The 26,206-nt window shown below is 38.6% G+C and overlaps 1 protein-coding gene across 2 annotated transcripts; it reads left to right on the top strand.

Annotated features, from left to right (window-relative positions):
- Positions 1–7,765: 7,765 nt before the first annotated feature.
- On the top strand, positions 7,766–12,844 carry tank (TRAF family member-associated NFKB activator). 2 transcript variants are annotated; one of them, XM_023405556.2, is made up of 8 exons: positions 7,766–7,924; positions 8,911–9,052; positions 9,328–9,436; positions 9,619–9,689; positions 10,512–10,570; positions 10,662–10,780; positions 11,342–11,739; positions 12,385–12,844. In XM_023405556.2, the coding sequence occupies exons 2-8, from the start codon at positions 8,954–8,956 to the stop codon at positions 12,553–12,555; spliced, it is 1,026 nt and encodes a 341-aa protein (XP_023261324.1). In that variant the 5' UTR covers positions 7,766–7,924; positions 8,911–8,953; the 3' UTR covers positions 12,556–12,844. The 2 variants fall into 2 exon arrangements, with proteins under 2 accessions (XP_023261324.1, XP_087029900.1); XM_087173774.1 differs by lacking the exon at positions 7,766–7,924 and adding an exon at positions 7,959–8,102.
- Positions 12,845–26,206: the final 13,362 nt, after the last annotated feature.

Raw genomic sequence — 26,206 nt, 5'->3', positions numbered from 1 at the left:
TGTGTGTGTCACACAGAAAAAAAAGGCCACATTCACAACTCTGGTCTTTAATTGAGGTGCTGGTGTGGGAGTGGTGTTCATGACAGCCCAGCTCACTTATCCAAAAATGAATGAGTCACTTTACTTCTTCTATGTGATGATCAACAATTTAGAATGAATCTTTTTGAACGCCCAAAAAACATATTATGCATTATGGATAGGTGTTTGAAATGACTCATGGGCTTTCATAGGTACATAATCTGTTTTATTTTACCTTGACAGAGAACTCTATGGCTGTATTTATCATTTTGTTTAGGCGAGTGATCCTTACAGTTAAAAAGGATTATACAGCATTAGACTTAGAACCTATCTATTTATATATAAAAAAGACAGCTTAAGCACACTATTATGCATCATTTGTAGTAGCTGTAACATAACATTGGACATACTTGTATATTTTGAAGCAACTTTCATCATCTTAATGTACAAAACAAGTGGCAAGGCAGTTTATGAATCCAGAAGCAGCAAATTGAAAATCCTCCAACCATCTGATATGAAATACTAATTTTTACATCTCATCAATACATGATAAAGCTTTGTTATTAAATCAAAATTCTTTCATTGATCCCCAACATCACCTTTTCTTACAGCCACTTTATGAAATGACATAAAAACATTAAAACAACAGGGTTGCAAATAGAAATGTTTTTGACACAACATGGGCCTAGTTAATATCACACATTTTCTTTTTTAGTGCTAGCTCTTAAAATTGTCCTCACATACAGTGGTTTGTGTGATAAGGTGACTTTTATTCACATTTCTCTCTGACATTTTTACACACATTCAAAGCGTCTTTGAGTACTTTCTGATGTATTAGAGGAAATACTTGACAGCAGCAGGAAAGGTTTTATTGTGGCGCTTGCCCCTCGTTTTGCTCATGTCAAATGAATGAGAATGAGAGTCATATGTGTACAAAGGCAGTTCTTTCAGGCCTGAACACGGACATAAAGAGCAGCGCCACTGAGCTGTTTCATTGTGTACATTCTGCTGCCGGGCAACTCTCCAAACTTTATTGTAAACATTGTATGGTGCTGTTGAGCCTCAGCATAATGCCATTGTCCGCATCCTCACCACAGCATTAAATGCTTTTGCCTTGATACTGATATAAAACTTACTTTGGTGGAAGCAGCCTGCTACCGACTATCACCAAAATGTTACCAAATGATCACTACTACATTTAAGGCTGTTACCTCTGAACAGCCTATATTAATAGCATGCTTGACTTCAAAATATATATATTTTTTTTTACAGAGAACAGAATAAAATCAGCTGATCCTCCAGAAGCATCATTTACAATTGTTAGGCCTAAAATTGTGCAGTCAAATTAATTACTAAGACAAATACGTGTTTATTTTTGATGAGTCAAACCAAGAAAGCCCACTGTGGAATAACATCTATGGAATAACATCTATGGGATCACAGTAGGAGAATTGGACACAGTGTCTTTGAAGCCACTACAAAACCAGAAATCCCACCAAAAAACAAACCAATTTTATAGCCAGCATCGTCACTTTTTATACAATAATACCTTGTTTGGTCATTAGGTAAACAGTTGAATAATCTGAGATAAATCCCAACACCCCTTCTAATAGTAAGAGCTGCTGTGAATGAATGGCCCCATTCTAAAAAGTCCATTCACTGATAACCATTCAGGAAGTGTGTTTGAGGATGCACTAATACACCAATAAATATGATTTCCACTATCACATGTTAACTGATTGCGTAAATTCATGTTCTGTGTTTCTTGCTGCTGGTAGAAATAGTCAATCTCCAGCCTTGAGTCTCCTGCTGATAAAATTTTCATGAGCTCGAGTAATGGAGAGCGCTAGAGGGCTCTTTATGAGAGGTTAGCTAGGGACTTTCCTTTTAGCCTCATGTACCCTTTCACTTTTGTTCAATCTACACAAGCCTTTTGTGCTATTTTACACTACAAAGCCAAATATCCAACCTGTGCTCTGCCCTACAGGAGTGTTACCTTATAGCTGGTTGCTTTGATATTCTCAGTTCCAAAACATTACTCAAAATGGTCATGTTCTGGAGACCAAATACACTATCTATTGAGTATCCCAACTGCAACAACAAGAATATAGCTTTTGCATCCTGTGTTTGTTCAGCTTATAGTGGTGAGATCTATTGTGAACATCCCACATTCCTCATCAAGTCCACCCAATCTCTTAAAAACACTCACACTGTATGTTGGTTTGCGAGTATTGGAAACAGGAATATTGAGGGAATATGGGTTGACTCCCAACTTTTCCCACGAAGACATAAATAAAAGCAGCCGGTGGGTTTGCTTTTCAGATATTCCCACCACATTCATATCTGTTGAATGTCACCCTGTGTGGGAAACACACACTGCTGTGACCCTCCCTTTCCGCAAGACTATTGACTTTCTGTGGATGTCCGAACATACCTTATCTTATACTGACAAATTAGAAATCAATGCACATGTTTGAGGACAACCAGTAATTTATTGTTGGCTCACTTTGGGGGTATTGGACAGGTGATATCTGAGGATTTGCATTAAGTTAAATAAGATAAAATAATATTACATTTGATCAAAAGTGAAGGTTTTGTTTTTATAATAAGACTTTAAAAATGTGTTGACAGAGGTGACAAAAAAAGATTTTTTTTTTTTTTGCATTCATGTTGAATCAGGATACATTGTTCATCAACCCTTTAAAAGAAAGTTAAAGAGAGATTCAGGGATAATAGAATTTGTTTGGTTGATGCTCATTACCTTGCAAATGCAAGCTACATTTTGTTAAATGAGAGGTTTGTGGTTTCGCTCTTATGTAACAGGAACAGGGAGAGAACTTCCTTTCGCTATCAATCAGGAAATTCTATAAGCATGCAGGAAAGGCTTCTTGCAGTATCTCTGCAGAAGATCTTATTCAAGTAACTGTTGTGGTACAAATAAATAACATGTTTCATGTATACATATATACTGTATATATATATATGTATATATATAAAGTATATTTATCTATAGACCTGTATCTACATGTTTTTGACCCTCCCTGTAATTTGGCATATAAAAAATACATCAGAGTACAGTACAACTGATTTCACATAAAGATTTAAAATATAAAGATTAATTGTGTAACCTTCTCAGAACTGCAGATCTCAGATCTCACAGTTTTTTTTTTATCATACTCATCCCCACCCCATCCTCCTCAAATAGCAGGAAGCCCCTGAGGCCAAAGCCTGAACCAAAACAGTATTGTGTGCAGCTTTAGCTTCTGATGGAAACCGAGGAGGCTCGTCGGTCTGCTCTAATGTTACGAATGCATGCATTGTACATGTCCTGTTTTCATATATTTCTGGCAAATAAACAAACTGCACCCTTTCATAATGAGATTAATAGTTTTGACACTATAAATAAATAAGTAGGGCTGAACTACTTGATGCAACTATGTTTATGCAATAAGTTTAAAAGAACAAAGAAAAATCTTTCATTACTACTTTCATTTATAGTTTGTGGGTCTCTAGACACCCAGGTTTCTTTTCATTCTGTTCGACCTCTCTCTAGGTTCCTGAAATCTGATCAGTGTGTTTCCCCCTGCATTCCTCCTCCCCCGGCATGCCTGAGTCCTCAGCTCTGCCCTCTGTCTGATCTCCTGTTTCTGCAGACCTACAGCAGATTGTTTATTTTGCTAGACATGGAGGAAACATTGTTGGACCCTTCATTGACTCAAGATTTACTGCTGCGCCCCAGCCAGGCTCCAGTGTGATGTGTATCAAGAACAGGGCCCCCCCCTATAACAGCAAGCTTAGTGTCCTGGGGAATACACCATTAGATGATCACATCAGTTGATACACCATGGTATTGTGCATACAAATACTCTACTCATCCTGCTAATTGTGGAGATTGAGGGCATAGATCACTCAATCAATCACACACACCAGTGTCCTATAATGGACAAAGGGCAAAAAAGCCACACCTGACCCTTTCAGATGTCTTCTCCAGGGTAATACTGGAAAAGGACACCACATCTCCCCAGAGATCATTTCTGTTGAAATTTATGAGGCCTCTGCACCACTGATGTCCCTTTGTAAGTGGTGAGATCAGAGTATTGGATAAAAATTGCTTTGGGAGACAAATTTTATCAGCAGAAAAGCATCTCACTGCTCTTTCTGGTGTACATTGAGCATATATATATATATATATGTTTTAAGTGGCTGCATTAAACAAAGATTGATTATGGTATGGTAACATTGGTTAATAATGAACGCACAGCACCTGGTTTACTTTTTTTCAACTCTTCAACTTCCTCTATGCGGGTTATTGAAGGGTTTATATATTGTGGTCTCACGATGCAGGAAATGCACATTTTGTTGACGGATATGCTTCAGTGTGAGATGTGAGAGAAATGATGGCACTGTTTACCTTTCAGGCTATGTGAGTGTCAGAGCTAATAGTAATGCATGGTGGAGCTTTGTGGAGGCAATTATGATTTATGAGTCACACAAGGGAGAGTTAAGTAAGTACATTCAGTACTTATTTTGGAAGAGAGCGGAAGAGAGAGAAAGAGAAGGAGAGAGAGAGAGAGAGAGAGAGAGAGAGAAAAGGGAGAGAGATCAAACAGAGAAGATCGCCACATGAAAGGGAGCAGGAGTATTCATAAATCTGTCTCATCATGTTTGCACTTTTCTCATATTTTAGTGCGGTTCACTCTAACTCAGTCATGGCAGGTAAAGTTGACGAAGAGTACATCAATCTGATTTTCTGAAGTTATTTTGGAACACAGATATCCTGAGCAGCCGGCTGGGTAACTGAATTTCCCCCTCAGGAAAAGATGGACAGAAGGAGGATTGAGGACTGAACAGAAAGAGAAAATGGTACTTGAGGTAAATGATTGTGTGATCACTGAAAGGACTCAAGCAATGCTCAATTATCAGATACTCAAGATGATTTCAAATGCAACAGAAGAAAGCAGAGTTGTTTGGAGACCAGTAATATCAAAAGACATCACTTATAAACTGTTGCTAAGTTTAGTAAACTGTATATGAAGATATGACTTTAATCTGGACAAATACATATTTTCATTTGATTTGATTTTGTTGTTGTTAATGTAAACGTGTTTGTAGAAGTGTTTCCATGTCCACTAATATTAAAGGGGCCTTAAATCATGTCAGATCCACATTAATATATCAACCACTTTCATTTGAAACAGGGAGTGAGAAATTAGAGCAATATCAGCAGGATAGTAAAACATCTTAAAGTTGCTTGTCATTAAGGACAGTTATGGGGATGGGTCTATGTGCACAATAATATCATAATAAAATGGAATTCAACCGGCAATTTTGATCAAGTAATCATTAAATAAGATTGACAATAGAAATGTCTTGTTTCACTTGGTTATATCACTTCAGTAGGTGGCACATCATACTCTGCCTCTAAACTCTGTGAATCTTCAATTACTTAATGGTTAAGGTCTCTGCATTGAAGTCAAGAAGGTACTTCATCTCACTCTTAGCTGCCATCTAGTGGTTGTTATTTTTGTGCCGCTACAACATTTGTAGGGAGGTGCCACAGTGAGAATGGATGCATTTATTCATGGTCAGATGGCATAACCTAAATCATGTGCGGTCGTACCTCTACATGAAACAATGGGAGCTTTGGAGAAATGTAAACGCACCAGTGTATAGAAACAGAAGGGGCATTTACCATGAAGTTACCAGGGCAGGGTATTGCATCACTGCTCACGACCCACATGTTCACACTGCAAAAGAAGAAAAAAAAGAAGACAGACAGAAGAAGAAGAAGAATTAAAAGGATACACGTGGGGAAATTACTAACATGTCCAAGGCATTACGAAAAACAAGTTGCATATTTAATTAGGGTAGCAGATACATACTCATCTTTATTTTAGGGATGTTGATTTTTAAGAAATCTTTCTCTCTAATTTGCCCAATTAAACCCAAGGTTAGCAGCGTATCATTGCCAATTAAAATAAACTGGAAAAAGAAGCACAAACATGTGATGTGGCCCAGTTTTTCCTCATAACTTAATATTCTATCATTATCATTCAACATTTCTTCTTGATTAGGTATTTCATAAGTCTGGCACTGATCAGGCTTTCAGACATGCATATGGAGGCCTTAACATCATAGCCTACCTTACTGAGTCTTTGCAACAACATAAGAACTTGATCCCATGTGGTATAAGTTGTGGCCACATGCTACTTTTTTTAAATTTGAACTCACCAGGGGGCACTAAAACTTAGCAAAGCACACCCCTCGATTAACTGTTTGCTGATGAACTGTCAGGTTAAGGTCACTGGATGTTAGATGGGAGTTGTTTTGTGAAGGATATATTTTTAGGTATAAACTATGCAATATGAGGGCAAAATACAACAAAAGAGTTATAGAGATATTTCCCTACCTAGATATTTCCAAAACAGAAATAACAAACAAAAAAGCAAAACACTGAACAATAAAAGTGAGTAAATATGTGTGACTCACTTTTTCAGGTTGTTCAGCTGGATGATGTAAAAGTGAGAGTTGAACTATTTCACTGTTTATGAGCAAGGACAGTAAATGCTCAGTCTCCTTTCATTTTAAGAAAAACTCTGGGAGCATCTATCACTGCTTAGCCTACCTGGATACCAAGTAAGGCCTTTGGTATTAAATATGTTTCTTACTGTCAACAATCTCCACAAAAAGAATAAAACCAAAAACAATGCATTAGTCCGCCTCGCAATACTTTGCAAAATTTCTGTCTGTGGCTCTTAGAACTAAATATTTTTGAAAAAAGGATCATGAATGTATACTTTGATTTTTGAAAAAGTCTAAATAATTTCCTGAAACAGCTGGGCAGTGCAGTTTTTAGCACTTACTCAAACAGGATTAAATAGTGACTATTTTCAGTGGTGGGTTTGATGTACTGATGTGGTGGTTAATTAATGGCAGTGGGACATGTATGTTGGGCCCAAGTCAAAATAAACTACAATGCTCAATGTTGTGCAGTCTATGTTTCAGAGGAATAATCTACTGTATATGTACACAGGAAATACTTGTTTGTAGGATCAACGCAGTGTTCAGTTTTTTTCATGCAAGTTGTTGACAATATGAAAAATATAGAATATAAGTTATTTATTTACGTTGTCATATAGACACAGTCATGCAGGATATACTTGAAACGGATTATAACTGATGTAGAACACATTACTAAACCATTTATTAATCATTAATACATATTTAGTTTGCTACAATTTCTAAATCTTGTATAAGGGTAGAGCTCATGTAATAATGCAGGATGCAACTGATGCTGTTTTTTGGGTAATTTAATTAATTGCATACTTGTTAAGGAATTTGAACCAGTGGTATAATGTTAACTAAAGCAGATCCTGCAGTATTTGCTTATTGTGTTGCCTTGTCATGTAGAGGAGCTCTATACCACAACAGGGGCACAGCATTTTTTTTTTTTGCCTTTGGGCCCCCAACTCGTTTATGCAACCATGCTTGTTGTAGCTTTATTTACAATGAAGCAAAGCTCAGTTTTTTCGACAGAATGCAGAAAGGTTAGTTAGACAACAAAACAAATGTTGGTGAGTAAAATGAGCACAGTACACCTCTGGTTTGGAGACAGTTTAAACATGCACAGCGGTCGGTTTGCAGACGCGTAGGCTGGAAGAACCCTCAACCAGCTAACCACCCAGCTCTCCTCTCCGAGCTCCGCGCTGATTGGCCGGGGTCGAGTAAAGGCGGAAGTCTACAGACGGGGATTCCCCGAGGGAAGTTCCCAACTCAACTAGGCTATGTAAAACATACATTGCAATATCCTCTCCAGCGCTTCGTAGCTTCGCATTTGAAGATTAGGCGACGACGCTGCGGTGGTGTCAAAACAACAAATTCGACTTTAGCTGTTACTCGAATGAAGGTAAGCGGACACACTCACTGGCAGCGAGGTAAACTGATCTGTGGAGTTGTTGCTCGGTCGCTGTATCCACCACCGGTTGAATGAGCTATGGCTAACCAGTCACTAACAGCGTAAAGAATACGGAACTGTGTGGATTAGGTTTTGAAGGACTCTTAAAGTGCTCCACTGCTGTGTCCCGGTAGGCTCCAGCGTTAGTGTTAATGTCATTTTACAACTCAGCCCGTGGGCTTTTATTTTGGCTTCATCCGGGAGCCGTTGCTGTGTAGTACCACTGACAGTTAGTGTGTTGCTATGACATTTATTGTGAAGATCCAGCAATAATTGATGAGCAGCTCAGGGTGAGAGTGGCATCAGCTTCTTTCTTATTCTGCACCACTCCAATACGTCCATGTTAACTGTTACAACTGTAAATAGGATGCTGCAACTGCAACAAAATTGCTCAAAAAGTTGTCTGAATATCAGTCCAGACACTGGACATGAAATGACAAAAATGTAAGAACCGTCCAGGTCAGTAGTCTCATATTTGTTGTGCAAGATATTGCAAATGCATTGAGTAACTTCATTTATTTGTCTTCTCAGTGGCTCAGTTGTTCATCAACATCTTCAGCACATAATTTCATGTAGAGCTAGAACAAGGTATCAGTTGTTGAAATGTGAATACTAAAATTCTGCTGTTGCACATTAGTTGATATTCAACTGGTGCTGCCAATATTTTTTGGTAATAAGCAAAGATTAGGAAGTGTATTTACTCAGTTTTGGCACAGTTTTGTTATTGCATCAGTAGCTTACATAAATCAAGCAAATCATTTGGCACCAGTTCATTGACTTTTATTTATTTTAACAGCATGTGAAGACAAGTTGACAGTTGTGTTCAGAGACATTATAAAACAAGCAAAAAAGATTCACTCAGCATCTCCATGTTTTTTTGAACTAGTCAAAAAAGTGCTCTCTTTAAAAGTGAGTACCTTTTTTACCTTCACTCATAGGGCTCATGTCTGCTGTGTCAGTGATGATTGTGGAGCACACGGCATGGAAAGGAACATTGGAGACCAGCTCAACAAAGCTTTTGAAGCTTATCGCCAGGTCTCCATTGAAAAGGACAATGCTAAAAAGGAGCTGCAAGAAATGGTAATGCTTTTTCAAGCTTTGTGTGAATTGAGCCAAACATTGCCAATATAGCACAGATAGTACACCACAGAGCAGAATGCATTGCCAGTTTCTCAAAAAAGGTTTTGTAACTCACTTACTCAAAGTGTGTTTACTATATTTATGTTTCTGCACTGTCAAATAGCAAGAAGTCTTGTTTTGATTATTACTTATATGAAAATGAAATGGGACAATCGGACGTATATGGGCCAGATTCCAGATATTGGTGCTTAAAAAAAATAACTTCATTTTCACAGACTAAATATTATGAGGGATACACTCAATCACTTCAAAAGCAGATAGAGGACCAGCAGCTGTTGATTTCAAAACTTCAAGCTAAGTTGTCAGCAACACGGCAACCATCAGGTTAGTGAGACATGCCAGATGATCTCTCTGCTTATATTCCAACAAGATAATTTATTCTTGCGTTGCATTGCATTCTGGGCATTGAACAAATTGTAATGGATTGTCATGAATAATACCGAATCTGTTTTATCTAGCAATTCCTCCTGTACAAACTGTTAATTCTCACTGTTTTGGATTCTAAGGAGAGATGACATGTGAGCCTTGCAACCATGTCCTTGATGGGGCCAGTGCTTATAGGATAAAACAGTACCCGGTATGTTGACTGCACTACACTGTGCTCATGCTCTGTCTACTCTGTTTGAAAACTCCTATATGTTGGCTCCCATACAGGTTTTACTTCATTCTCCCACGTGAAATAATATACGAGCATATATACAGCTTCCTCTCACACACAAGCACACATTGATAGTACTTCTGCTTGATGTTGCTGCACAACAAGGATGTTAAAGGCACATTTTATGTTTGTTAACTATGAGGCTTAGAATAGGTTTTTTCATATGTGATTCGTAGTGACAGACAAATTGTGAGCACTATCTTTGTGATTTTAAGGTGTAAGCATCATCTTTTAAGTAACTTTTTTGTTTATCTCAGTACCTGTGGCTGCACAACACAAATATAACATTTTTTCCAGTGTTGCTAACCCTTGTCTACACTGCTCTAAAGCAGTTTGCAGATCATTTCATGATAGTTAAATCTAAGAAATTCTGTTCTTGTTCAGGCGTTTGCCCTGATGAGAAGGCACAGATGTTTTTTTATAGCGTTTCCATGCTTCCATTAATTTTTTTCCAATTATTCAAACGACTGAGGAGACCTCCGATTGCATTGCTGCTGTAAATAGTATCCACCCTCTGTTTTACTGCACACAAAGTGTGTCCACTTTTACTTCACCAGATGGTGCTAGAGGATAATATCAGTGCACACTGGAGCAGTCTGAGCTTTACTGTTCACTATTTTACATTTTTCACTAGTAAAAATAAAGTTGTGATGTATTAATAAAACTGCAAATGTATTAACAATATGCCCTTGGATAATAGGTGTTAATGAACGCTATAAATGTAATGTGTCTTTTTTTCAGGAGAATACAGGCACTGTTGCTGTTGCTCCTAATTTGCCAGTCAGCAGCAGCGTTGACTAGTATGTGTCTTTCTTTGCACAGACTTCTTTTTTTTTTTTTTACTGCTAAAGATTGGATTTTTTTCTCATTCTTAATTCATTTGTTTGTCAGCCAGGACATGCTGGATGTATTTGAAGCAATTCAAGGGAAATTCCGGCAGATTCGGTCTCTAACCCAAAGACAAAAAGATCACCTAAAAAGATTCCATGGAGGAAGTGATACATCAAATGGTAATGTTAACATTTATCTGATATTATCTGCTGTTTTTTAAAGGCCTGAATCTAACTCCAGATTTTTATTAATTCAGTTACTTAAAATAAATTGTGTTGAATTTAATAGGTTTGTATATGTCATAACAACTTATGTGTTTATTAGCTTTTGCTTTGTTCCTTAAGATAATTAGATAGCAACACCTTAACTAGGACTGTACACGAATGCCTCATTGTCCTTTCGAACCATGGCTGGCCACTTCTGTGAAAATTGCATGGATAAACACATTTAATAATTTCACTGACAAATGTACAAAGCTGGCTCTGGAGACGGGATGTATAATCAATAATATAATATAATTATTCATATAATAATGTAAAGTATGATTAGAAAATATTTTTTGTTATATACATATTGAAAGGACCAATGTGAGAATACTATTGAAATATATTTAATGTCTCTGCAACTTCTCAAATCCTTGCCAAGCTCAAATGTCCTTAAAGCCAGCACTGAAATACGTCAACATGTTGACTGAGACAGAAAAACTGTGTAAAATCTCATGTTTTTCTGCCATCTGACAGATCAGCGGTTCTCCATGCCCATCCAGTGCACAGACCGTACAGCAGAGGCAGAGAGACCCTTTTCCTCAGTGCTAAGGTCAGCAGTGGATATCCCACTCCCGCCCACGTCTTTGGCGTCCCGTGGCGCCAGCCCCGAGGACAGGGACTTAGTAGACTCTCTCGCCAAACTCAGTGTCAAATTCCCGCCCTCTGCGGACAGTGAATATGACTTCCTGAACAGTGCTCCAGAGAGACACATTGGTCTCACTATGTCCATGAAGCCACCTCTCAGTAGTGTCCCGTCCGCAATGACAGAGGAGGAGCCCGTGGACCTGCCCATGCCTTTTGTCTACCCTACATCCCCCTCCCACTCAACATCATCTTCGCTCTCCCAGGAGAATGTGCGGGGACCCCAGCAGGTGAGAATCACAGGAGAAGGTCTGAGAAAACTAGTAGCAAATTATCAGTTTATGATTGGTCTTCGCTAATGGAGGAGTGAAACAGTGTGAAGTCCAAAAAAATCCCTTTGGCTTAACTTGAAATGTATTACTGTGTAATGTGTGCTGATTCTTTTTTTACTTAAGCATGGATGCTCTGGTTATATTTGGCATCTTTGCTGGAAAGTGTGAGCCAGATGGAAGCACATTACACTGTCTGAATCTGATGAAGCAAGTATGATGGTTAAGTGGGATTTTATTTGCTGATGTGTATAAATGCCTAATAAAAAATTGTGAATGGCATGCAGCAAGATCTGCAAAAAAGTTGGTCCAGTTTTTCATAATATGATTCTTCCCCTGGATTAAATCAACATCGGCATTTATAATAGACTGTTTTAATAGCCAGGATGAACACATAAATAGTAAGATAATTAAACACTTGAGAATAAACCTTTTGCCTTTAGTGCTGCTGAGTATTTGTACAGGATGTTGGGTTGACAGAGGACCTGTTCAACAGATACTTCAACGTGAAGACCAAGTGGCCCAGCATGCTTTAATAAAGTGAGTGTAAGGATTGTTTAGAGCATGAATAATATATTGTTTTTTGTGGTTCATCCTGCTCTGCAGCCTCTCTGGAGCCCTGAGCTGTGTGATGCAGTTGACGTGGGGACAGAGCTGGCGACGCCTCAGAGCAGCAGTCCTGATAAATGTGCTTTCTGCAACGCTGTGGTTCCTCAGGAGCGAATGAGCAGCCACCTCTACTCGCATTTCTCTCATACGAATGAAGCCGACAATTGACAGTGGAAGCAGAGACTGACGGGCTAAGGCCTTAACTACTCCCAAGACTTTACTGTATTCATGGTCTGCCATGGTCCTGCATGCCATGAAGTACATGCGCTGTACTGGATTTGAAATGACACTGCAATAAGACTTGAATCCATTTATTTAATATTGAAGAATTGAATGGTACACTTCTCCTCCCATTATATTTTTCTAATATCGTGCTGAGATTTTACTATAGTAAGTGACGATTATGCATAATATGGTATATATGAGCAAATAAAGCCGACATTTACTCATGCAACAATTTTATCATTTGAATGGTTTTCAACATGCAAACAGAAGACACAGTGGGGTAGTCCACATCCATACATGAAGACATCATGTGTATATATTACCATTATTTCTTGAACAGATTTATATACATTTTCATTTCAAAGTATAATTTGTAAAAAAATAAATAAAATAAAAAATCCCTTTAGAGAGACATTAATTCTTCTCTTTGTACATTGAAACTTTCGATAATCTGCTGAAATATGACAGCTCTGCCCCCTTATTATGTTGGCGCCAGGATTTTATATCTCATAGAACAACCATATGCTGTGTATTAAGAATGCCAACAATATGCATCAAATCACTTAAACATAAACCAATCAAGCTTTTATAGAATGGAGGACATGTTGATTAACACTATTTTCACATGAACCCCCATCGTTCTTCTAAGTTGTACGCCAGGATAATTTGAAGCAGCTGTATGTCATTATTGGTGCAGATCTGACAATATTTATAACATTGAAATAAGTTTAAAAGTTAGTTTGCCATGTGTTCGTTAAAATTGCCTACACAGATGGTAACGCACAACATCAGGCCCAAGCTTATTGTTTAATTAGTTGCCCAATTACCTTTCCATTTATATAGTAATGATTTTACCATATGCAATATTATAATGTATTAATGTAAGAAATTTTATTTTAATGGTTAAAGGAACATGATATGAAGAGTTTACTTAAATTATGCTATACATGATTATAAAATAATACATTCTAGGTATGCCAGTTTTAAATTACATAATAGAGTACATTTTAATAATTCTAAAAATATCTGACAGTTTCACAAAATGTTAGAGTAAAGTGCTGAACGGTGAAATACAGGTAATCATAATTTGGAAATAGAACAGAGCAGATGATGTGTCAGTCACCGTCTGATCACTGTGTGAAAGTGCATCTTTTACAGTATGCACACCTATCATTTGACTAAACCTGAGTCTTTCTAAACAGCAGCATCGGCTTGTGATTTCTGCAGTATTTATTCACACCTTAGCAAACAATTGCAGTGATTTTCACCAAGCAATGTGATGATGTTTAAAGGAACGGGAGACGCGAGTGTTGGAACACTTAGTTGTGCAGAGAGGACCTTGCAGCCCTTCAGCTATGGACTGGTAACACTTGTGCTGGGTAGATGAGCTGGTGTGAAGTCTGTAAACAACCTTTTTTTTTCTGTACAAGTGTTAGGCATTATAACTCACTTCCAATAATCAAATAGTGCATTAAAGACTGATTTATTTTCTTATTTCAACCTTAACTGATATTTTTGGCGCACGGCATTTCACTGTTTCATAAATAGATCCGAAGTGCGTAAAAAATGGTATGTTATAATGATATTAACTATTCCCAACTAATGAGTCATTAAACTGAAATAGAAGCTGAATATTACATATTTATTTAATGCAGCATGCCACACATAATGCATGTTTATTTTAGAGTGATGTAAACCTCATAATTTAACATTTCACATCACATCATGGACACAGAGGGGAGAATTTTTTCAGATTTTTTGGCAAATACATATCCCTAATGATGCTCTCTGGTTAATCTGCGAAGAGTTGAACATTGTGCAGCCTGCGAGCTTTTCTCTCTGGGATCATGAACAGCTGCTTGCTCATAATTATGTTGTCATTCATTGTTATTTGGAAGAGGAAACTCGTACTGACAGCTAGGATTTTTTTTTGTGTGCGTGTGTATTTCCGTACAGTGTGTATTTACTCACTTGCGTGTACAGTAATGTGAACTGTTTGAGACTCAACTTTAGCTCTGAGGCATTGTTATTGCAATCATTTCCAGTAAAATATCAGATATATGTGCTATCTTTTTGCTTGGGACATTTGCTACCAGAGGCAGAAGAAATAGATAATTTGAAATAGATTTAAGAGCTATAAAAAAAAAAATGAAAGAGGACAAAAAAGAAGAGGGATATGGATTGAGACGGAGAAGTAGAAGGCTGATTACAAGGTGTCAAAATTGCCAGGAGCAAGAAGGTGAAAGCAATCAGGGGTGAGAAGAGTGCAGCATTCGTGAGGGGCAACTAATTATCCATCTCATTTGTGGAGAGAAGCATTTGAGGCAGCTCTAGCCCACTGAATGGTGACAGATTGGTGCGGAGGAGAGGGGAGGTGTTAGAACAATGGAGCCCAGCTCACCATCATTACTGCATGCTAATCAGCAGTGCTTCTGCACCACCAGTCCGTGCTGCAGAGAGTTCGGGGAGACGGAGAGTCACTGGCTTCAGGGGACCACAGTCATTTCCAAGTAGAGGAGAGAGAGAGCGAAAGAGAGAGAGAGAGAGAGAGGGAAGTGATGCACGGTATAGCTGTTGGCATGCTACCACTGCTTATTTCAGCTTGTAGGTTATCCTATGCACAGACCGATCTCTGTGGCCTGCGCTATCAGCTTGTACTTGTAAGATGAGCTGATTGTGCTGGAGTGTTTTTAAGTAGACTGGTGGAACAATAGGTCACTCTATGGTGTAATGCAGAATATACATGTGGTAATCACATGAAAAGTTTGAATTCTAAACAGAAATAAAGAATAAGTTTTAAGCCTTCAGAAGGTACTGCAAATACGTACTACTGCATATACCAAAAAATGTTCACGACACTTATAAATGTTGCACTTGCTGTCTACAAATGCATGTTAAAGTTAGAATAACTAAGCTGTATTAACATAATAAAGGTAGCAGAGATATGTTATGTAAAATAATAATAATAATAATAATAGTAATTTAAAAAATGAGACTAAGTTTGTTTGTTTTTACTAGATGCTGTATTGTCACGTTTTGAATAAGTTTTGCAGAGCACACTGAAAACAATACAAATCGGATTGAGCATTATTGGTGAATTATACAAGCAGGAATGCTACACAACAATAGTCCCTGAAGATTTAGAACGCAGCTGTGTATTTATGTTTTTGAGCAAGGCCATTTCAATTTTAAAACAGTAGTTTTGTCTAATGGTAAAGCCTTGATTAACAAAAAGCATTATTACATTAATGTACAATCAATAATTCAATTGTGTGTAAAAGTGTAGCCCCTGAAACCAAAACTCTTACTACAACTGAAAGCTATTGTCAGAACCAAACTGCTTGACTTTTAATACAAGGACTTATAATGGACAACTACTATTTGCTTGATGCATTTGATGAGGATTTGTTTATAATTTTTGTAAACACATCTGTAAATGCTGAAGTATTTAGAGGTTTGCAAAACAGGGAAAAATACTTATTTTCAATTCTGATATCAATAGTAACTCCACTTGAATTTAATGTAGTCAAAAATTACATATTTGTCCTTTAAATGTTTTTGAATTCCTATTGGCATCACATCTGGGTAAGTTTAGTTTCTGATGTTGATTGATATCAAACAATTTCTTATTGCGATATAATAATATTTAAAATATCTCAACTCCATGAAACAGACACTTTTCTTTTTTTTGGCCAGTAATTGGATTATAATTGCAGTAGCCAATAGACAGAAGAGGCACCATTCCACTAAGTAGTTATTTTCAACAATTACTCTTCTAAATATTATATTTCTAAATATCTAACAATGTTTATCAGATCATGCCACTGCCAAGAAGATATAACACAAGTGGGGAAAAAAAAGAAATGCTAAAGGGTTTAATCAAACTGAAACAAAACAGAGAGATAGCAAGTGGATGAAGGTCACCTGGCTAGAATGCCCTCTTCACATCAATGTCATTTAGATAATTAACAACTTAGGAGAGAAGCATATTCAACTGTGTGTGCACTGGTCACCGTTGGCATGAGAGACTGCCAACTCTCATGGCGTCGCGAGCTGAGAGTATCACCTCACAGTTGTCTTGCCATGCGTTGGGCTCCTCGTGCTCTCTGTACAGAAGTGGCGGAGCTGACTTTGTGTTCGATTAAATGTGTTGAAGCCATCGCTGCCTGTGCAAAGTCTCAGAACAGCCCCTCTCCATTGTGTTTGTTTCAGTGCTGGTCTGAGAGCCCTGATTTCTGGAGCAGAGATTTGGCAGTCACAGCAAGTGATGACAGAGGCAGTGGTGAGATCGCACCCAGAACCCCAAAGGAGGCTCACGTTTCAGGCGGATGCGAGCCTTGTTCAATACACAGAACACAAAAGCACTGATCAGTGGAGTTTGCTGATGCCATTGTTCTAAAATTCACATTGTTCAGCCACTATAGCAAAGGCGACGTGTTTATGATTATCAGGGGAGGGTTGGAGTGTTGGACATTTGTAAACTTCTGAACTTTTTGAAGACATTTGGCTGCCAATTCGAAATAACTGTACGACTGAAAGTCTGGCTCTCAAGATGTCATCCTCCTGTTATTTTATTGTCACTGTTAAATTAGTGTAGGTTGCTTTTCTTCTTGACACATGGGGGTGGGATTGAGCATGGGGATGTTTGTGGAAGGGTAACTTGCAATTCAAGGGTTAAGGCAGCATGAAAGAATCCATTCTCGGTTTAATGACCTAGCCTCGCTGGGCGAGGACGACAGGGAACATACTCTTGACTTGTACTGAATTTGCCAATTAACACCTCCAATAACAGGCTGCCTCTGAACATCACCAATGTAGAGGGAGGAGGAGCAACTCTCATGCACTTTGTTTTTAAGCCTCTGATCCTGTAATGATAAGGTCTGTGATTTCTTCATACGCTGAAAATTATTTTGCCTTATACACAGTTTGGTACATTTTCTTTCATAGTAGAATTTTGTATGAATTGTTGCAATAGCTTTGAGATAAATCCTCAGTTCATAGGCAGTGTAGTGACTGACTATCACACTGGCAATGATGTTGGAAATATTTTATTCTTCCACGTGCAGCTTGAATCCTTATGTAGTTATTGGATCTTCTATTTTTTGCACGCGGCCATATGGCCATGTGCAGCTTCAATTAGACACATGGCTGGTATCTAAGATACACTGTGCTTGATTAGCTTTGTTCCTTCTTATTGTTATACAAGAAAATACAAAACAACAGTGCTGTCCTTGATAGATATCTGAAAAGATCTGTCCCTTCAAATAAGGCCCCCATTCTTGTCGCCCCTCTGGTTTCACACATGCTTATCAGACTCCCAAACAACACCTAGTACAGGTGTGAATATCAAAATCCCAAGTGAAAATCACAGTGGGTACTCTTGTGTCGTCTTTGGAGTCCTCTTACATACAGCAGTGGTTTTGCATTGGGGCTGCTGGCTAACAACAACTGCAGAAACACCTTTGGCTAAGTGTAAGGTGGACATTCTTACACCAAATGTGCTTAATGACTGAAAAATCGCCACCAAGATCTAATTGAAATATGTGCTTAAGAGTACAGTAGCTGGTTATTGCCCGGTACAATCACACCATAACACAGCAGTTTCACAATTCATTAGCAGGTACTTAAACAATATACAATAATTGAAAGATGACTGCATAATTGATAGCAGTTCACACCACAGGGAAAGTGCAGTGATCCATCTAATGATAGTAATAAAGTGTAGTGGGTTAGGACACAGAGGATAACACTTGAGGCGTGAGCTGTGTACAATTGTGACGACAAAAGCCTTCTCTTAACACTTTGTCAACATAACAGATACAAACACCGCAAAGATGTTAAGTCATATTCATGTTAGCAGGACTGAAGGGATTCAAAATATACCTCCTCGAGGTTAGCAGACCGTGGCTCTCTTGTTCTCATGCTGACCACCTCTGTGTCATGTGCAGAAGAACCTTTTTAGAGACGCTACATTCAAATCAATTCATTTATTCAGTGTTAAGAAACCATCTGGCTTGATTAGAGCTGAAAGTCATCCTGGCGGGCCAGTTTCCTGACTGACACCTCATAGAATTAGTGGGAGGACGGCTTCATTTACTGTATTTGCTTAGCTCAGACTACACTGCTTATCATCCCGCTGTACTCAGAGCTCAGATATCAACTGCACAGTCCTCCACAAGCTCCATTTACCTCAAGTCTTTGTTGCAGTATTAAACAGATTCAGCATATCTGGGTTGTTGTTTATTAGTCTTAGATAGTGAGATATAACACTTTTTGTGTTCTCTTTGTGGAAGCTGTGAAAATGGCACGCCATATGTAATACACTTGCTTGCCGTTGGTCTTGCCAATTCCCCCAAGATCAGTAATTCCTGTGCCAATGCTCACACTCTCTCTTTGTCCTTGTGGTTTGATTGAGCTTGTTGGATTGGATGGGTTTCTTTCTGATGCTGTGTCTGGTGTTTAGTTGTTGATTTGATGTCATTCGCAGTCCGATTAAAATAACCATTTGAACCAGAACATACGTATTCAGATGTACCTCCAAGCTACTGAAAAAAACAACAACAAAAAAAAAAAAAAACCTGAATTACACATAGTAAACAGGCAGCTCAAATCAAATGGGAGACAGCTATAGATAAACCAAAACATATTCCTGTTATGTTTTTTTCTCTTCTAATTCAGCATAAAACAAATTGGCTGCACATTTTGTTCACACCTCGTGTAACCTGGGGATAGTAAGCGCGATTCTCCCTCGTCATACCTGTGACAACAACCTGCAAAGTGCTCCCAATGCCCTAATCTGCAGGGTAGAGACCTGCTGCTGCTGCTGCTGCTGCATGTAGATGTTGTTTTCTTCTTCCTTAGCTGCTTGTCCCTGTGGTTTTTACATTTACACACCCACCAGAATCACACAAGGTAAAAGAGAATATGCGAGTGTCTCGCAAGCCACCAATCTTTTTTTTTTTCTATCAAAAACATGTTCTCGTTCAACAGAAAGCAATAAAGGCACACTGATGGTGTTTGATTTAGAAATGGCAGTCAGACCATGATTTTAGCATCAACAGATGGCCAGTAGATTGGTTTAAATGAGTAACACCACTGCCTGCTTTAGAGTTGGCTCAAGTAGTAGAGTAGTGTACTACTGTCTTATCATATCTCCTTGTGTGAATGATGATGTCACTATGATAGATGCTACTCAAGTGGGATCAGACCTACTCAGTGATGCCTGTAGAGACCATCTCTGGGAGATCCCTGTCCGGTTGCATTATTCAACAATGCTCCTTTACCTCTCCCAGGGAAAGGGGACTGTTGAATATTTGAAAGATAGATTTGATTTTTTATTTAAGTGTATAGATGTAGATGGGAGAAAAAGGGGGGGAAAAAAATAGAGATGGTGCCAGTCGGTGCAGCCTGGATGGTCACCAAGGCAACTTGCCGAGTTTTTCTGACTGATCTACGGGACTTCTTGGCTGTCTCACTGGGGGACGTTTTGGAAAAGTGGGCTTCTTCGAGCACCTTTTGACTGCGACTTTGAGTTGACGGATCATTGATCATTTTAGTCTCATAATTATGGCCACCAGTTGGTTTGGAATTTGATCAAACCTCCTTGCATGGAGCTTTTTAGTCACCTCGACATTTCCATGTTTTGTGGCCTTTCCAGTTGCTACTCTCATGACACCTGGCGGGGGGTTTCAAGAGCTTTGAAAGATTCATTATAGTGCTATGAAGACTATGCAAAATTTTTTAAAATAGGTAAAAGGTTCTAGGTCTCCTCTGGAATCCTGGGCTGTTTTGTTAAATTCAGTGAATCAATATTTCAGTTGCAACATAAGAAAGGAAATCTGCTCATTGATAACGTACCAGACATTGTGCGAGACAGTGATAGCCTATTTTCAAAACGGCAGTGTAAAAAAAACCCAAAAAAAACAAAAAAAAAAAAACATGGCTGCAGAACCACTGCTCATATCCTGACGAGCCAAGCTGAGTATTGATCCATCTGGCTCTGAAGACACTGTCATGTCACCTTTGCATTTAAGTGTTATCTTGTCAGCTTCAAATGATCTAGCTGTCAGATCTGGGAAAAGCTGGCCTGCGTGATGTTGCTTTGTCTCTAATGTCCAGCTGTTGCTACAACAATGTCTCCCAGCAAGATATTTTAATCCAGTGTTTAGATGGAGTTTTGTGTGCAGTATGTCAAGATTTACGTCTAATCTGCTGATATCTGATGATAATATATAACTCTTAATTTTACATGTTAGATGTGATTGTGCATCTGGGCCCCTATGTATTTGTAAAATACTGCTTAATTCTTCACTATGTATGACAGTTGATCCTTTAAGTCCACAGTTCCAGTCACTTTTCATCTTATTCCTGCCTTGGTGTCAACCACTTCCTCAGATAATTAAAAAGACAACTTACAATGAATGTTATCAGACGCTCAGTGGCAGCACAAACCAAGTGCAAATTGCTTCAAAATTGATTCCTTCTTTACAGCAGATGTAACTGATAGTTAAAGGGTGAGAATCCAGTCTCGTGGTGAAAGGTCACAAACTCTTTCAACCAAGGTGTGGTAACAGGGTGAAAATTTGAAAGCAAATTCACTCCCTGCTAATGTAGCCTACATCACCCTTAATGATAACACACCCACAGCATTGCACTCACAGCACTAATTTTCATGTTTTCACTCACATTCACTGCAAACGTTTTTAGTTGTTCTATGATTTATCTTTTCCTTCCCACCCTCCCTTTCTTTTCTCATACTCGAATCAGTGTACGGTGTCCAATGTTTAATTTAGTCCCAGTGTAGCGGCTTAGTTTCCTGGTCATTTAAAGAGTGGATCAGTTCCTAAAGGAGATGGCTGCAGGCCGGGGAGCTGCTGTAAAGGCAACAGTAGGACACCAGGCAGTAGTTCACACTTGTTGGAGCATACTGGTGAGGCTGTGAAGATGGATTCTTTCTTGATTATACGGTACTGTCTGTCTTTCTCATCTTTCTAACCAGTGTGAAATTATGACACTGTGCAATATTTTCTTTTCTCTATGCCATTTCTAAAAAACATACAGCATCTTCTTCCTCACTTGTGCAGCTGTATGGATGAAATATTACAAAAAAAAAAAAAAATCCCCATCTCTAAATTTATTTCTTTTTCAGCCTTACCATTGGCAAAGTTTTTCAAGAAAATAAACTGATTTCCATGTGTTTGTTTGTGACAGCCTAGATGTGAGTGGTGGAGACATAAATCATGTCACATTTATTTTTCCTCTCAACTTGGAACATGGTTCTCTTCCCTGTAGAATTCAGAGCTGATCATTAACCTTTCCTTTAGTTCCTTCCCTTGCCTGGTCACATTTCCTCTCTATTTGGTTCCTGGCCCCATATGCCACTTTCCTATTTCCTGCCTGCAGACAGCAGGGAGTAGCTCTATTATCACCTTCCTAGAGCTGTCTTTGAATGTGAGAGGCAATTCCATTTCACTCAGCCATGGGGAGGAGGAGGAGGAGTAGGAGAAAAAACACACCATAGAGCACACAGAAATTGGTTTAGGGTTACTTCTTACAGTCGAATGTAAGACTATTTTGTTTTTCTACTTGTATCGCTCAGATTTAAAGACTATACAGTAGCTGCGGAGGTGCAGGTTTTTGTAGAATAGTTCCAAGTCAGAGCAAAGGTTAAGTGCTGTGTATCATGTCTGGTTGTTGTGTGCACATTTTATTGTCAAATCCATTTAGAAGTCATCTTTTGAAATATTAACAATCCTAAAGCAGTTATATTACACTACTGTGAAGTTGTGCTAAACATATCGGTAGATGTCTCTAATGCTTTCGCTCTCAAGTGTGCTCTCTCCATTTTGCGACATTTTACTTGAAGCCTGTGTTATTTTTGGGTTTCCCTGAGTCTTATTCCAGCTTTTATCAGCGTCTAGGTCTTTGGAATGGTAGGGCTCTTGACAATATTGCTCCTGGATAAATTAAACATGAGTTACGTAGAGTGATAATCTGTGGGCCTCTCTTTTCACACTGCATTCCCAATGAGCTGTGTGTTGGCCTGGTGTTGTTGCCTGTGATTTTAATGAAGATTATTCTTGTAACACGACAGTCGCCTGTTTGCTCCTATTCTCCCCAAAATATTTTCTCTTCAAACAAAGAATTTTGTTTTCTTTCAAAGGATCTCTGCAGCATATATGTTTAATTTTATAAGTATTCCTTTTGCAGGTGAATCACCAGTTTTTCTCGTGGTTATAATTCAGGATATTTAGTTAGCAAATCCTGGACGCTGATTAATCAGGTAACAGTGAGTTGTTGTTTTTGGATTAAATATTCATCATCATGTCAACCTAGTTATTGATTAAACAATAGAGACACAGCTGTGACTGGGTAATTAGTACTTATTTTCATCCTGTCTAAGCAGCGTAGGCTCACATCAAATAGGCAAAGCTTAAGTTACTGGACTGGAGCCTTCTGTTTTCTATTGTTCAGGTTTAGGCTGATAGTGCTCGGGAAATCTCAGAGGATTCTCAGAGGAGTAAGTGCACACTTCATGGCATGGCTACTCTTAAAATGGAACTGATGTTTTATAAATAATTTCAAAGTTACAAACATCAGCCTCACAATCACGGCAATCCAATGATATTCATTTGGCATAAGTCAGTTTCATTTCTGTGTGCTTTTCATCAGAAATGGCTTAAAAAGTAGAGTTATTCTGAATTTTTTATGCCTTGGGCATACTGGGGACAGTGGCCATGTTCTTCACTTGCAGACATCTGACAGTGCATGGCAGCAGAAATAACAAAATGGTCACAAACCCCAACTGCACTCGCTGGGTCACACAGGCTCTTTAAAATTTAAAGAGACTAGCAACAAACCAAACAGTTGATAACAGTTCAGAAGCAGGTGATAAAAGAAGTTTTCGTTGGGACATTAGCCTCTCCACTAACTTTGTGATTCCTGACATTATATTCTCACCATTTGTTAAGACAAATAATACACAACATTACTCTCAGGGATAGTAGTACCCGAAGGATTATTACATTTTACAGGTGTTAACTTTGCTGCAGAATTGGTATGAGACAAAATTCACACATCTATAATTATGCATGAATTTACATTCCACCATCTGTATTCACGTTATTTAGTTTTCATAAAGGGGAGAGCTCAGCTGAGCAGCGTGGATAGCTCATGGCTCATTCTCCCATAGACTTATACTATCATTTCCATAGGAGTGTGTTAATTATCGTGCTGTCATTGTCCTGTGATGTAGAAACAACTGGCAGCAACAGAAAGACTATAGTTAAAAATATCTTACAACATATGCGCTGCCTAATTTAAGACATGTGTTAAATAATTGTATTGAATAGGAAATGGCATATTAATGATGTGTTGCGCAGGACTGTGGTTATGACCATGCAACAAACTGTATATTGAATAATAAAAAAAAAGCGTGTATGAGATGACAAAACAGTCACTGAATAAATGCACAGTCAGACAAATAGTATCAAAAGAAAATAAATCTAAATTATGCAGTTAACAAAAATCTTTGTTTATGCTTTACATTGCATGGGAAAACAGTGTAAATGTGTTCACTTACTATGAAAGTAATTGGAGTAATGTATTTAAATGGGTGGGAATACTGTAAGAATAAAGGGATAAAATGAACCAGGGGCTACAACGTGTCTTGGATTGGTGACTGTTAATGAGCTAGAATCATGCTTTTATTTTACTCTGCTCCAGATAAAGAAACACATGTATAGATATTTGTTTTGGGTGAACGGCCCCTTCAGTGCAGGCTCAGGTATGGTATAAGCACAGGGTGCCATGTCACCTGTATTTTCCCTGAACATCATAATCACCTGTCTTGAGGTTAATTTGCAGTGAGCTTTGTGGTGAAGAATCACGGCTGGGTCTGGTATGGCTGGGCGACCCTTAAAGGCCATCAATAATGAGCAGGTGTAGGAGTGCACTTCTGCGAGGACGCGTGTCTTGGTGTGTCCAGGGAGGACGGCTAATAAGGGTTTAAAAGCCACAACTGTCCACTCCGCCCCTTTGCAGGCCTCCAGCTGTCTTTTCTGTCAAAGAGCACCCTGATTCCCTCTGACAGAGCAGATCACTGCTGGCAGGAAACCACAGGGGGCGATAGTTATGTTAGCATAGCACAAAGCACCACCACACTTGGTCAGATTAGTTGTGCTAGGCAATTAAAGACTTAAGGTAAATACCGGTTTTGTTTTCTGTTTTTGTTTTTTTGTTTTTTTTGTGTGTTTTAAAAAAAATCAAAGACCTGCAGGAAGAAGGGACGAAATACTTCACTTTGATTTATTGATGGAAATTGCAATGTGACGTCTGGCAAACAACATATAAATAACTTAAAGGCCATCTTAAATGCATTCCCATGAAATTTTTAGTGCCGCTGTAATATAAGCCACTACCTGTCATGAATCCCAAATAACCTTGGCTCTATCCTCTTAGTTCAGCCCACTGTGCCTCATTCCTTATTACTGGCCTGACAAGGAAATGTTTACCCATCCGACAAGAAACAAGCCATTTCATAGTCGGAAAAAGCAATTTCACCTGACTGGAGCAGCACACTATGTCCCCATATCCTTGCTGGCTATAATTTTGTTGTCATTTTGTGTGCTGTGATCATATCATTGAAGTGACAGTACTGGGCATTAGGTAAAGTCCCTAAGCTGGTGCTCACTTTCAGGCTTTTTCTCTCCTTGTCATTCACATTGATTAGATTAGACCCAGGTGGCAAGCAGATTCCTTTGGCACAACAATAAAAAATGGTGATACAACGCACTTGAAAAAAGGACACTGTTTTATGCTTAACTGAACATTGTTAAGAAGAACATATATATATATTTTTTCATAATTATACAGTCTATTGTTGTATTTTTTTCAGATTATTGTAGGATGTTTCTTTCAAAGAGGTTTGTTGTCATTGAAATTAATAATATACCTGCACTGACAAATTGTAGACATATACATGCACTTTTTACAATTTAAATGAAAAAGTCTATTTCTTTTGGAGCAGAAATAGCACAGAGAGCCTGTGCATTAAGCTCAGCTGGTCAACGGAGAGTCTGCGCAAGGCAGGGGGCAGAGATCCTAACCTGCACAATACAATCTCCCCAAGGGACAAGGTTGGCCATGGGCATAACAAATCAGCCCCCTCCTCTTTGGTTATGTCCACTAGCTGACTGAGCCAATAAAAAAAAAAAAGAGAGGATTCTGATAAACAGGCACCAGAGCACCTGGGGAAACACACCGAGTTGCTGCATGGGTGATTCAACAATTGGTTTATTCAGGGGGTGGGGGTGGGGGTGGGGGGTGGAAACAAGCTCGTTTTGCTTATTAAAGATCAGTGTTGGAAGTGAACCATAATCCTGTAATGAGGAGAGCAGAGAGTGACCTCTTTTGCTTGGGCACAGACAAGCCTGTGCTTGTATATTTCACAGGAATAGATTGCTGGACCCTATAGCCCTACTGTAATGACCCCTCTTGTTAGCTGCAGAGATTCATGGCTGTTCATTAGAGATACAGACTCGTGGATGTACCCAACAGTGAATCAGGCCTTGATCGGTTTTGTCTTAACCTTGTC

Source organism: Seriola lalandi, unplaced genomic scaffold, assembly GCF_002814215.2.
Source record: "Seriola lalandi dorsalis isolate HSWRI2012SDOR001 ecotype SW California unplaced genomic scaffold, Sedor1 jcf7180002054279, whole genome shotgun sequence".
Classification (NCBI taxonomy): domain Eukaryota; kingdom Metazoa; phylum Chordata; class Actinopteri; order Carangiformes; family Carangidae; genus Seriola; species Seriola lalandi.
This window is presented reverse-complemented; position numbering and strand designations above follow the sequence as displayed.

Excerpts from the sequence above, each read along its gene's own strand:
- tank (XM_023405556.2), top strand. The coding sequence starts at position 8,954 with ATGGAAAGGAACATTGGAGACCAGCTCAACAAAGCTTTTGAAGCTTAT. Across the intron at positions 9,053-9,327 it reads AAAAGGAGCTGCAAGAAATG|ACTAAATATTATGAGGGATA; the intron begins GTAATGCTTTTT and ends TCATTTTCACAG. Across the intron at positions 9,437-9,618 it reads AGCAACACGGCAACCATCAG|GAGAGATGACATGTGAGCCT; the intron begins GTTAGTGAGACA and ends TTGGATTCTAAG.